General features: G+C 46.2%; 1 protein-coding gene across 2 annotated transcripts in view; it reads left to right on the top strand.

The window, feature by feature from the left end:
• Positions 1 to 816: 816 nt before the first annotated feature.
• The window catches only part of UBE2Q2 (ubiquitin conjugating enzyme E2 Q2), a 64,022-nt gene continuing 51,973 nt past the window's right edge, over positions 817 to 12,865 (top strand). Inside the window, exon 1 of one of the 2 annotated variants that reach the window (XM_073579340.1) lies at positions 817 to 1,139. In XM_073579340.1, the coding sequence (XP_073435441.1) occupies positions 981 to 1,139 (159 nt within the window). In that variant the 5' untranslated portion in view covers positions 817 to 980. The remainder of the gene's footprint in view (positions 1,140 to 12,865) is intronic. The other variant, XM_073579339.1, reaches the window with a different exon arrangement.

Below are 12,865 nucleotides of genomic sequence, written 5' to 3' on the forward strand. Positions count from 1 at the left end.
CGTTTGGAACAGTCTAAATTTGATGTGAGGCAACCGTTTCTGTGTGTTTGCAGAGATCAGTGGCCTAAAGTAATTTAACCCTTAGTTACACCCATCTGATGTCCATTTCTGCGCCGCTTGTACATGTTTTGTAGGTGCGGTCATGCGTGTTCCCCTCAGCGCATTGGCCTGCATTGCATTTTTTAAATGTGAACATTTTCGCTCATTATAAAACCTGTAAAGACAAATTGCAACTAAGAAACCAACTTTAGCACTGTCCAAAATGGCGCCACAAAAAAAATCAAGCCCGAAGCCCTCGTCAGTTGTGGTGACAGCATGGCGATCAAGTGACAGCCATGCGGCCGTGCTTGGGGCTCGCGGAATTAGGCGCACGTACTGAGGTGGGTCTTTGCCCCCATTTTCCGAGGCGTCGGTCCTAAAATAATCATTAATATGGGGACAGACGATCCATTTTGCAAAACTTGTGGCCACAGAGCAGAAAACTGCCAGTTATCGACGTAGGAGGAACAGAACTGCCTGCACCGGCTAACACGTGAGGAATATAGGGCCATGTTCCTGCAGCCACCTATAGGGCGGAGTGCAGACCTCCAGTAATTCCGCACAGGTAACTGTACGTGTCTGCACTGGGGCTGAGCAGCACTGACTGAGAGCAGCGTGCAGCACTCAGCGCCGCCTGACTGGACAACCCCCGCCACTAGGCCTGCCTTCCCAAACTCCGTCCCCAGTACTTCCTGCGCCCTCACCACGCATGCGCACACACAGTAAAGCTTTATCAATAGTGCGCAAGGGTGCTTCCTTTCGGTAGCTCCGTCTCTGACGTCACTGCGCCGGAAGCATCGCGCTCCGTGGCCCTCGGTGGCGTCGCTCCGCATACAAAGACAGGCCGCCGCCATCTTTCGTACAGGCCGGGCGGAGAGCTCGGGCCCCGGGCATGACCCCGCTGTCTCCTCGGGCCTCCGCCGGGCGGAAATGAGGCCAAGATGTCGGTGTCTGGGCTGAAGGCCGAGCTGCGACTCCTTGAGTCTATCTTCGGTAAAGAGCACGAAAGATTCCGGATCATCAGCTGGAGACTGGACGAGCTGCACTGTGTGTTCATCCAGAGCACCGGGGGCGCCCTGACCATCCACTGCAACATCACGGTGTGTACGGCGGCGGGGCTACCGGCTGCTCGGTGCCAGCTCTGGGTGACGGGCGGGGGCACAACGGCTCCTCTAGCGCCTCCATTAGCATCAGGTGGTCAGCAGAGTTGCCTGGAGTTTCCCACATGATGTCTGTGCCCCTTATAAGTCCAGCACCAGCCCATATTAGGGGGGATTGTGGCCACCTCCTCGTCCTGAGGACCCAGCCACAGGTAGGGGTTATAGGGGATGGCGTCCCCCCTTGTTGCCTTCTGGTCACAAGTCTCCACTGTTTTTTAATAGTGATCTGAGAATCGGGCCTGACCTAGAAACCCCATGAGTGACCGAGGGCGGCGCGGGGAATGTCCACTCCATTATTGAGAAGGCTCCATAGTTCCACGGTTGTCGCTGAGCAGCTTCAATGCTCTGACTGATCCGTCATCGCAGATCACGCTCATGTTTCCATAACTTTGTATTCTGCACTATTTATCAACTGAGTAGAATCGGAGAACTGCTAAAAGTTTGCCCAACGGCCATCCTGATGTGTGGGGGCTGGCAGGGTACTTTACCCGGCCGCCCTGACGTGTGGGGGCTGGCAGGGTACTTTACCCGGCCGCCCTGACGTGTGGGGGCTGGCGGGGTACTTTACCCGGCCGCCCTGACGTGTGGGGGCTGGCGGGGTACTTTACCCGGCCGCCCTGACGTGTGGGGGCTGGCGGGGTACTTTACCCGGCCGCCCTGACGTGTGGGGGCTGGCGGGGTACTTTACCCGGCCGCCCTGACGTGTGGGGGCTGGCGGGGTACTTTACCCGGCCGCCCTGACGTGTGGGGGCTGGCGGGGTACTTTACCCGGCCGCCCTGACGTGTGGGGGCTGGCGGGGTACTTTACCCGGCCGCCCTGACGTGTGGGGGCTGGCGGGGTACTTTACCCGGCCGCCCTGACGTGTGGGGGCTGGCGGGGTACTTTACCCGGCCGCCCTGACGTGTGGGGGCTGGCGGGGTACTTAATCTTGCCTGACTCTGTGGTATGTCAGTGATTCCCCTTTACTTTAGAACATGCACACACGGGCAACTATTTCTCCTGATTGCAGCATAAACAAGAGACTTGGCCTGTTGGGTCCAGCATTCCTGATTATCACTATCGAACACTAATCTGGATCCATAGACATTAGATTATTGCCCGATTCCTCACAGATCAGTGTCTTTGCCTGACTTTCATTTAGTGCATTTCCATCTTTAGTTGCCATGTGTCCTCCAGTCTTGTGTTTGAGCATGCCCACAAGTGTTAAGTATCATCTACTACTAGGCAACCCCCTCATTAATGAGCCAGGGGTTTACAGGGGTCTAGAGATGCATTATACTCAATGATGAATTTATTTATATAGCGCCAACATATTCCGCAGCACTCTACATTAGAGGGGGTTTGTACAGACTATAAAGACATTACATAGCACATAATTGCACGAATGACAAGAGGAGTGAGAGCCCTGCTCACAATAAGGAAATAGGGGCAAATGCAAAAGGGAAAAATTAAGTGCCTGTTGTGTATAGTATACCAGTATAATAAATGGGTCACTAGCGGCATTGAAATCTGCATGAAACAGTCACAGACCATTACCTGTACAGGTATAGATACAAAGTGCAACTGAGTGCTTGGCACAGAGAACATGGAATGGTTAGGCTAGCCTAAAGAAATGTTTAGGGTAAGTTTCCACGGTCAGTATTTGCTGCGGATTGGACGCTGCATACAGCCGCAGCGTCTAATCCGCTGGGTCCAGATGTTACAGAATAGTGGAGGGGATTTTATGAAATCCCATCTCCAATATGCGTTCAAAGACGCAGGTGACAGACCCACGTATACACGCATGCGGCGTGTCTTTATAAACCGCAGCATGTCTATTTCTTATTGAGATGCTCAGTCTCCGCAAGATAAACAGCACAGTCTAATGTATAGGACACGGTGATTCCGGATGTATTCAATGATCACATGTAGAATCACCGCTTGTACTAAGCTGGCAGCGCTTTGGGCGGAGCGGGCATGTGCTGCGTCCAAAGCGCTGCAGTTTCCTGAACGTGGAAACATACCCTTATAGGGAATTGGTGATACTGGGAATTAACCGGATTGTGGTAGTTCTTTACAGAGAACTAGAGCAGCACAAGAGAAGTCCTGGAGATGGAAGTAGGAGTTTTCAGTATATTCATCTCCTAGGTCGGCAATTCCCCCCCCCCTCTCTGTAATCTGCTTTGTACTGGTTGGAGAACCCCTTTTAAACTATGTTCCAAATTATTATGCAAAAAGAGTTTAGGAGTGATAAGGCTAGAATTATTTTGTTTGTCATTTAAACTCATTGATGGTGATGTGTGTCAGGGCTCTTTATATCACTGAAAGCAATTGCAGATACCTGTGCAAATTAGTTTGGCAGGTGTGTCCAAATAAAGGCAAGACTACTTAAGAAGGCTGTTCCACATTATTAAGCAGCCTACATTTTTTTGCCAAAATGGGAAAGAAAAAGGATGTCAGCTGCCGAGAAGCAACAAATTGTGGAGTATTTAGGTCAAGGCATGACTACAATCAACATTGCTAAGACACTTCATCGTGATCATCGCACAATCAAGAAGTATGTAGCTGATTCCCAGCACACACGTGTGCGTGCTGATAAGGAAAAATTGAGGACTCTTTCCAACAGGCAATTGCGTCAGGTTAAAAGAGCAGCTGCAAAAATGCCTTGTCATAGCAGCAGACAAGTTTTTGAAGCTACTGGTGCCTCCAACGTCCCCCAAACAACAAGATGCAGGGTCCTTCAGAGGTTTGCAGCTGTGCGTAAGCCATCCTGTCGACCACCTCTATCCACTGCACACAAGCAGAAACGGCTCCAGTGGTCCAAACGATACATGAAGACTGACTTCCAAACTGTTTTGTTCACTGATGAGTGCCGTGCAACGCTCGATGGTCCTGATGGATGGAGTGGAGGATGGCTGGTTGATGGACACCCCATGAAATCACGGCTAAGGCGCCAACAAGGAGGAGGTGGCGTAATGTTTTGGGCTGGAATCATGGGGAGAGAGATTGTCGGCCCCTTTAGGATCCCTGAAGGGGTAAAGATGAAACTCCATAATCTATGTGGAGTTTCTAAAACAGCACTTCCTGCCATGGTTCAAGAGGAAGAACCGTGCTTTCCGCAGCAAGATCATTTTCATGCATGATAATACACCGTCTCATGCTGCAAATAACACATCTGCATCTCTGGCGGCTATGGGCATAAAAGAGGACAAACTTATGGTGTGGCCACCATCTTCCCCTGACCTCAACCCCATTGAGAACCTCTGGAGCATCATCAAAAGGAGTGTCTATGATGGCGGGAGGCAGTTCACATCTAGGCAACAGCTCTGGGAGGGTATTCTGTCCACATGCAAAACAATTGAAGCACAAACCATCCAAAAACTGACAAATTCAATGGACGAGAGAGTTCAGAAGCTTCTTTCCAACAAGGGGTCCTATGTGCAAATGTAACATCACCTAGAATAAAGTTTTGACTTGAAAACTTTGATTTCATTTTGTAATAAGCTGATAATGCTAATAATTTCACAATTGACCTTTTTTTGTTCAAAATAAAAAGGTTGAAAACTCTGCTGTGCATAATAATTTGGAACATGCATTTTGAGTTTCTTATTTTTAAAAATATACTGTTCTCATAGGCAGTTTGTTCAAAAACATTGCAATTATACTAGAATATTAGATGACTGGAAAACAACAATGACTGCAATTCATATAGGTAATTTAGAGAATGAGGAAATATTTTTTTGCATAATAATTTGTAACACAGTGTATAATTGCTGTGCACATGAGAATGCCATGGCTATAGCAGTTTTTCACAATGATTGCCTGATGAGGACTACCCCTAGCTTTGCCTTATTAGGGGCTCACTCTATTCAAGCTTTTGCACCTCTTGAGTGCTGAGCATGCCCACATCTTAGGATCCCGTTACACATAGCGACGCTTCAGCAATCCCGACAACGATACAACCTGGTAAGGATCGCTGTTACGTCGCTAGTAAGCTGTCAAACAGGCAGATCTATACAATGACGCAGCAACGATACGGTGATCCGTATAACGACCTCGGTGGTCGTTGGTACCTTGTCACACAGCAGCTATTCTGATGACTCACGCCTGCGTCCCTGAGTTCTGGGTCACCAACAAGGTCGCTTGTCGTTGTTATGGCGTCAAACACAGCGATGCATGCTGGCCAGCGAGATGCCAACAATCAAAAAATGGCCTAGGACATTCGAGCACGATCGGCGATATCCAGCCGGGGGGGGCGGTCGCCGCTATGTGTCACACGTAGCGAGGTCACTGTTGTGTCACAAAACCTGTGACGTTTTAACGATCTCGTTATGTGAGACTGGGCCTTTACACTGAAAAAACTTGAGTGGGTGCCAAGTAATGCATGAAATCACTGTTTGATCATGTGTTCGGGGACCTTCTTGTGGGCTTGGTAGAATGTGTCTGATTGAACTTCTCCATTGATGTTTGAGTCGGCCTGATCTGTGTGACCTCTGTGCAGAGAAGCGGTCTCTTATCTCTCTACAGTTACTTATATTAAACCCTGCTCGCTGCAGCAAGCTTTAGTTTTTGTTCCTAATTTTTTTTCATACCTACAGTTGTGGCCAAAAGTATTGACACCCCTGCAATTTTGTCAGATAATACTCAGTTTCTTCCTGAAAATGATTGCAAACACGAATTCTTTGGTATTATTATTTTCATTTAATTTGTCTTAAATGAAAAAACACAAAGAATTGTCCTAAAGCCAAATTGGATATAATTCCACACCAAACATAAGAGGGTGGACAAAAGTATTGGCACTGTTCGAAAAATCATGTGATGCTTCTCTAATTTGTGTAATTAACAGCACCTGTAACTTACCTGTGGCACCTAGCAGGTGTTGGCAATAACTAAATCACACTTGCAGCCAGTTGACATGGATTAAAGTTGACTCAACCTCTGTCCTGTGTCCTTGTATGTACCACATTGAGCATGGAGAAAAGAAAGAAGACCAAAGAACTGTCTGAGGACTTGAGAAACCAAATTGTGAGGAATCTCAAGGCTACAAGTCCATCTCCAAAGACCAGAATGTTCCTGTGTCTACCGTGCACAGTGTCATCAAGAAGTTTAAAGCCCATGGCACTGTGGCTAACCTCCCTAGATGTGGACGGAAAAGAAAAATTGACAAGAGATTTCTACGCAAGATTGTGCGGATGTTGGCTAAAGAACCTCGACTAACATCCAAACAAGTTCAAGCTGCCCTGCAGTCCGAGGGTGCAACAGTGTCAACCCGTACTATCCGTCGGCATCTGAATGAAAAGGGACTGTAAGGTAGGAGACCCAGGAAGACCCCACTTCTTACCCCGAGACATAAAAAAGCCAGGCTGGAGTTTGCCAAAACTTACCTGAAAAAGCCTAAAACGTTTTGGTAGAATGTTCTCTGGTCAGATGAGACAAAAGTAGAGCTTTTTGGGCAAAGGCATCAACGTAGAGTTTACAGGAGAAAAAAGGAGGCATTCAAAGAAAAGAACACGGTCCCTACAGTCAAACATGGCGGAGGTTCCCTGATGTTTTGGGGTTGCTTTGCTGCCTCTGGCACTGGACTGCTTGACCGTGTGCATGGCATTATGAAGTCTGAAGACTACCAACAAATCTTGCAGCATAATGTAGGGCCCAGTGTGAGAAAGCTGGGTCTTCCTCAGAGGTCATGGGTCTTCCAGCAGGACAATGACCCAAAACACACTTCAAAAAGCACTAGAAAATGGTTTGAGAGAAAGCACTGGAGACTTCTAAGGTGGCCAGCAATGAGTCCAGACCTGAATCCCATAGAATACCTGTGGAGAGATCTTAAAATGGCAGTTTGGAGAAGGCACCCTTCAAATATCCGGGACCTGGAGCAGTTTGCCAAAGAAGAATGGTCTAAAACTCCAGCAGAGCATTGTAAGAAACTCATTGATGGTTACCGGAAGCGGTTGGTCGCAGTTATTTTGGCTTAAGGTTGTGCAACCAAGTATTAGGCTGAGGGTGCCAATACATTTGTCTGGCCCATTTTTGGAGCTTTGTGTGAAATGATCAATATTTTGCTTTTTTGCTTCATTCCCTTTTGTGTTTTTTCATTTTAAGATAAATTAAATGAAGATAATACCAAAGAATTTGTTTGCAATCATTTTCAGGAAGAAACTGAGTATTATCTGACAGAATTGCAGGGGTGTCAATACTTTTGGCCACAACTGTATATTACAAGGGTCATAACTTTATTTTTCTATTTTAGCGATATGAGGCTTTGCTTGTCTGCTTAATTTACCATATCCTATACTGAAATAGAGGGGAAAACAGCAGTTCTGCCATCATTTTTTGGATTTGTTTTTAGGCTTTTTAATGTGCAATAAAATTGACGTCTTAATTTTGGTGGTCAACTTTTTTTTCTGTTTTTGTGGATGTTTTCTGAGAGCCATAACCTTTTTAGCTTTCAATCTTTAGGCTATGTGCACACGTTGCGGAATTCCCGCGGTAACTTCCGCGGGAAAATCGCATTTTAAATTCCCGCGATTTTCCCGCTGAAAAACTTGCGATTTGCAAATGTAATTTGCTTGCAGAATGCTAGCGTTTTCCAAGTGATCTGCAGCATCGCTTGGAGAACTGATTGACAGGTTGGTCACACTCGTCAAACATAGTGTTTGACTACAGTGACAAACTTTTTACTATTGAGGCTGCCTATACAGCATCAGTAGTAAAAAGATCTAATTTTAAAAACAAAAAAAAAATTAAAACGGGTTATATTCACATTCTGGCGTCCTGCGCAGCCTTCCCGGGCCTCAGTGATGCTCCCGTTCCCAGTAATGCCTTGCGAGACCTTTGACTTCGCGGTCTCGTGATACTGTAGCGATCTCGGGAGGAATAAGGACCGCTACAATATCGCGAGACCGTGACGTCCTCAAAGGTCTCGCAAGGCATTACTGGGAACGGGAGCATCACTGAGGCCCGAGAAGGCTGCGCGGGATGTCGGAGGTGAATATAACCCTATTTTTTTTATTCTATTTTTTACAGGGATATGGTACCCACAGCTCCAAGGACAGTCTCTTCTCCTCCACCCACTGGGTTACCATCCGCAAATGTTCTGCTTACTTTTCACATGGTGGGCAAAATTAATGAGCATGCTGCGGATTTTTACGTGATGCGATTCCGCAGCGGGAAAATCCGCAGCATTAGCACAGCATTGCGGAATCCCATAGGAATGCATGGGATGCTGGTTTTTTGCATGTTCGCGGCAAAAGCACGTGTTAAAAACCGCCGCGAAAAAACACGACGTGTGAATGCAGACTTAAGGCTATATGAGGGGTTTTTGTTTTTTTTTTTGCATGCAAAAAATAGTAATTCTGTTTCAGAAATAACATCTTAATTTGCGCTTTTCTGGATGTGTTGATACTATTTTTCTCTTTTTTTTTTATTATACAAATGATAAAATGGGACAATATAAACTTTTCATATTGGTGGGGTTTTTTTTTAATACCTTTTTTAAACCCTTTTCAATCTCTTGTTTGATTTTTTTTTTTTTTTATCACTTTTATTTGATTCATAGAATATATAATGGAGAATACAAGAAGAAATTGGAAACGTAACAATATACATCACCTTCGCAAGGATGGTGTGCAGCATTGCCGCTCACCAAATGGTCATCACTATAGACCATCACCAGTACGGTATCAGCTGTACTACACAGCCTGCACCTACTGGGTTTGGGATGGGCTAAGGAACTTGGCCATTCTTACGATACAGAGATATAAAAAAGGGGTTAACGTTGGCCATCCAGTTTTTGGTATCCTTGTTGTTTTTCCTAATTGCAGATGTCAGATAACTGGATGCCCCAGACCCCTAATAGGGAACTACTTGGATCTGACTCGGTGCTTAAAGTAAATTAGGCTATATTATTCGGGCTCATGAAATAAAAAGATGAATATAATTTTTAACAGTTGCTCATAGAAACCAATTGGGTACATGCATTTTGTATTTCCAATTCAGGTTTAGGCCTCCTATGCACATTAATGTTGGCCAAACTCGCCGATATCTACTAGTTAGGCTGACATTCTACTGTGTGTGTGTCCCTAGACCACTTCATTGGACAGTCCAGTATGTGAGATTTTGGCCTCTTTTGATCATACGGTCTCCATGAGAAGTCTCTGCCAGTTATGTCTGGCTATGGCTTTCGTAGAGAACACGGGACAATTCAGCAAGCGCTCTTGTTTATGGAAGATCCATCTAAGATGGCTGCCGACCCAACCATTGATAGAAAATTCCTGATTAATCATTGGGGGCAGCACAGACATCTGGGTTTTTACCTGTACAGAAACTGCATAGTGCACTGTATACAGTCTATAATGGATTCAGTAGGTGCCAGCTTATGCCTGTACAGTGGCATGGGCAGGGCAAGCGGACAATCTCTTTGGCCCTAAGTGGTGGTTTGTTCCTGGGATGTCAGTGATTTGTGTGTAAGGACTGGGTACTGGATACTGCTGCAGTAGCGCTTTAATTTAGGGTGGTGGTTAGAGCGAAGGCAGTTGGAGTATACCCTCTGAGCCATATGTCAGTCCAGACAGTCATCATGTTTGGTTATGTGTGTGTAACAAGTATCTAAGGGTGTGTGACCACTTATCAGGTGACAGTCCTCTCAGCAGATGTTACCCATCCTAGTCTCTCCTAATTATGTATGTGAAGCAGTGCAAGTGTAGTAACTACTTCCCAATCCAGTCTTTCCTGGTTTCCCGTGCCGCCCGGTTCACTTCTAGGTCACATGACTGCAAACCAGTGATTGGCTCACACTAGGGTTTGTGGGGACTGGAAGTCCCTTTTTCAATTTGAACCTACGGGGCCTTGATTTGGCTCTCAGGAACGTATGAGCCGAAGCGCGGTCACGTGAGTCAGAAGTATTTTAATACTTGCACCATTACATACGTAATTAGAAGAAAAATAAAATTACTGACACGTATTCTTCAGTATGCTAGTTCACAATGGTGTACTTCCCTTTTAAAGGGAACCTTTCAGCAGTTTTGGCCGATATAAGATACTGCCACTGCCTTTCAGGGCTTATCTACAGCATTCTATGATGCTGTATATAATTCCCCGATCCGACCTGAAAGATAAGAAAAGTTAAGTTATTATACTCACTGGGGGGCGGTCCAGTCTGATGGGTGTCGCAGGTCTGGGGCCTCCCATCTTATGATCGCCGCCTGCTTGCTTCATGGCTCCCTGGCATCGTGCTCCTGCGCAGACATACTTATCTTCCCTCAACGGGAGTGCGATGCCAGGGAGGCTGTGAGGCAAGCAGGGGAGAGCAGCATCACAGGTAGAGTGTACATTAATGAGAAAAAATGCACTTTTTTGAATTTACCAAATGTTGGTGGACAGCCATTTTCAGGTCTCTCCAGAGATGCTCAGTTGGGTTTAGGCCAGGGCTCTGGCTCGGCCAGTCTGGAATGGTCAGAGTTGTTCTGAAGCCATTCCTTTGTTTTAGGCTGGTTTCACATTAGCGCTTTTTCAGCGCATGCTCGGCCGGGGGTAGCTCCGCCCCCGAGCCGGCTCTCTGCCCGGCGTGCCCGCCCCTTGCTTGTAGCGGCGCCTGCGATCGGCGCACCCTATCTTTAGCATAGGGTGCGCAGGCCGTGCGCTAGTTGCGCTTTGACCTGCGCTGCGCACTTTTGACGGTGCGCCGTGCGCGCCAAAATCCGAAAAGTTTTATTTTGGCGCGCACCGTCAAAAGTGCGCAGCGCAGGTCAAAGCGCAACTAGCGCACGGCCTGCGCACGATCTGCGCACCCTATGCTAAAGATAGGGTGCGCCGATCGCAGGCGCCGCTGTGCGCTAGGAGGCGGCGCTTCAAGCAAGGGGCGGGCACGCCGGGCAGAGAGCCGGCTCGGGGGCGGAGCTACCCCCGGCCGTGCGTGCGCTTAAAAAGCGCTAATGTGAAACCAGCCTTAGCTGTGTGTGCTTAGGGTCATTGTCTTGTTGGAAGGTGAACCTTTGGCCAAGTCTGAGGTCCAGAGCACTCTGGAAGAGGTTTTCATTCAGGATATCTCTGTACTTGGCCACATTAATGTTTCCTTCCATCGCAACCAATCCTCCTGTTCCTGCAGCTGAAAAACACCCCCATAGCATGATGCTGCCACCACCATGTTTCTCTGTTAGGATTGTATTGGGCAGTTGATGAGCAGTGCCTGGTTTTCTCCACACATATCGCATAGAATTTACACCAATATAGTCCTTCATCTCATTAGACCAGAGAATCTTATTTATCATAGTATGGGAGTCCTTCGTGTGTGGTGTTTTTTTTTTTTTGTTTTTTTTTTTTTCCCTAGCAAACTCTATGCAGGCTTTCATATGTCTTGCACTGAGGAGAGGCTTCCGTCGCACCACTCTGCCATAAAGGCCCGACTGGTGGAGGGTTGCAATGATGGTTGACTTTGTGGAAATTTGTCCCATCTCCCTACTGCATCGGTGGAGCTCAGCCACAGTGATCTTGGGGTTCTTCTTTACCTCTCACCAAGGCTCTTCTCCCACAATTGCTCAGTTTGGCTAGACAGCCAGATCTAGGAAGACTTCTGGTGGTCCCAAACTTCTTCCATTTAAGGAATATGCTCTTGGAACCTAAGTACTGCAGAAATTCTTCTGTAACCTTGGCCAGATCTGTTCCTTGCCACAATTGTCTGAGCTCCTTGGCCAGTTCCTTTGACCTCGTGATTCTCATTTGGTCTGACATGCACTGTGAGCTGTGAGGTCTTGTATAGATAGGACTTGATTTGTAAAGGCACATACCTATCAGTTTAATTAAACACAGCTGGACTTCAATGAAGGAGTAGAACCATCTCAAGGAGGATCACAAGGAAATGGACAGCATGTGACTTAACCCCTTAGTGACAGAGCCAAATTTGAAAAATATCACCAGTGTCAATTTATGTGGTAATAACTCTGGAGTGCTTTGACAAATTCCAGTGATTTTGAGACTGTTTCGTGACACATTATACTTTATGATAATGGTAAATTTAGGTTATGTTTTGTGTTTATTTATAAAAAATATCAGAAATTTGCCAAAAATTTAAAAAAAATAGCAGTTTTCAAACTTTGATTATCCCTTTAATCCAGATAGTCATACCATAGAAAATCCTTAATAAATAACATTTCCCACATGTCTGCGTTACATCAGCACCATTAGTAAAATGTTGTTAACATTTTAGGAGGTTTAAAAATGTAGCAGCAATTTTTCATTTTTTTCATGAAAATTTACAAAATTATTTTTTTCGGGACCTATCCAGGTTTGAAGTGCCTTTAGGGGTCCTATATATTGGAAACCCCCCCCCAAAGTGATACCATTTTAAAAACAGCACCCCCTGACACATTGAAAACTGCAGTCAGGTAGTTTATTAACCCTTCAGGTGCTTTTCAGAAATTAATACAAAGTGACATGACAAGAATGAAAAGTTGATTTCTACCACCTAAATGTCGCTGACTTCTGAACAGGTTACAACAGCCGTCAGACTCTAAGGCTACTATTTGGTCGTGAATTGCCATGGCAAACATTAGGACCACACAATCATGATCTCAGGGTGCCGATGGGGATGAAGAGGGAGAAGCCACACTCTTTTAAATGGTGTAGTCATTTTTGACGGCAGCATCTAAGGGGTTAGACAGATATGGAAGGTGACAACACTGATTGTGGC

This window comes from Dendrobates tinctorius, unplaced genomic scaffold (assembly GCF_039654945.1).
Source record: "Dendrobates tinctorius isolate UK_male_01 unplaced genomic scaffold, ASM3965494v1 ptg000062l, whole genome shotgun sequence".
In the NCBI taxonomy this organism is placed as follows: domain Eukaryota; kingdom Metazoa; phylum Chordata; class Amphibia; order Anura; family Dendrobatidae; genus Dendrobates; species Dendrobates tinctorius.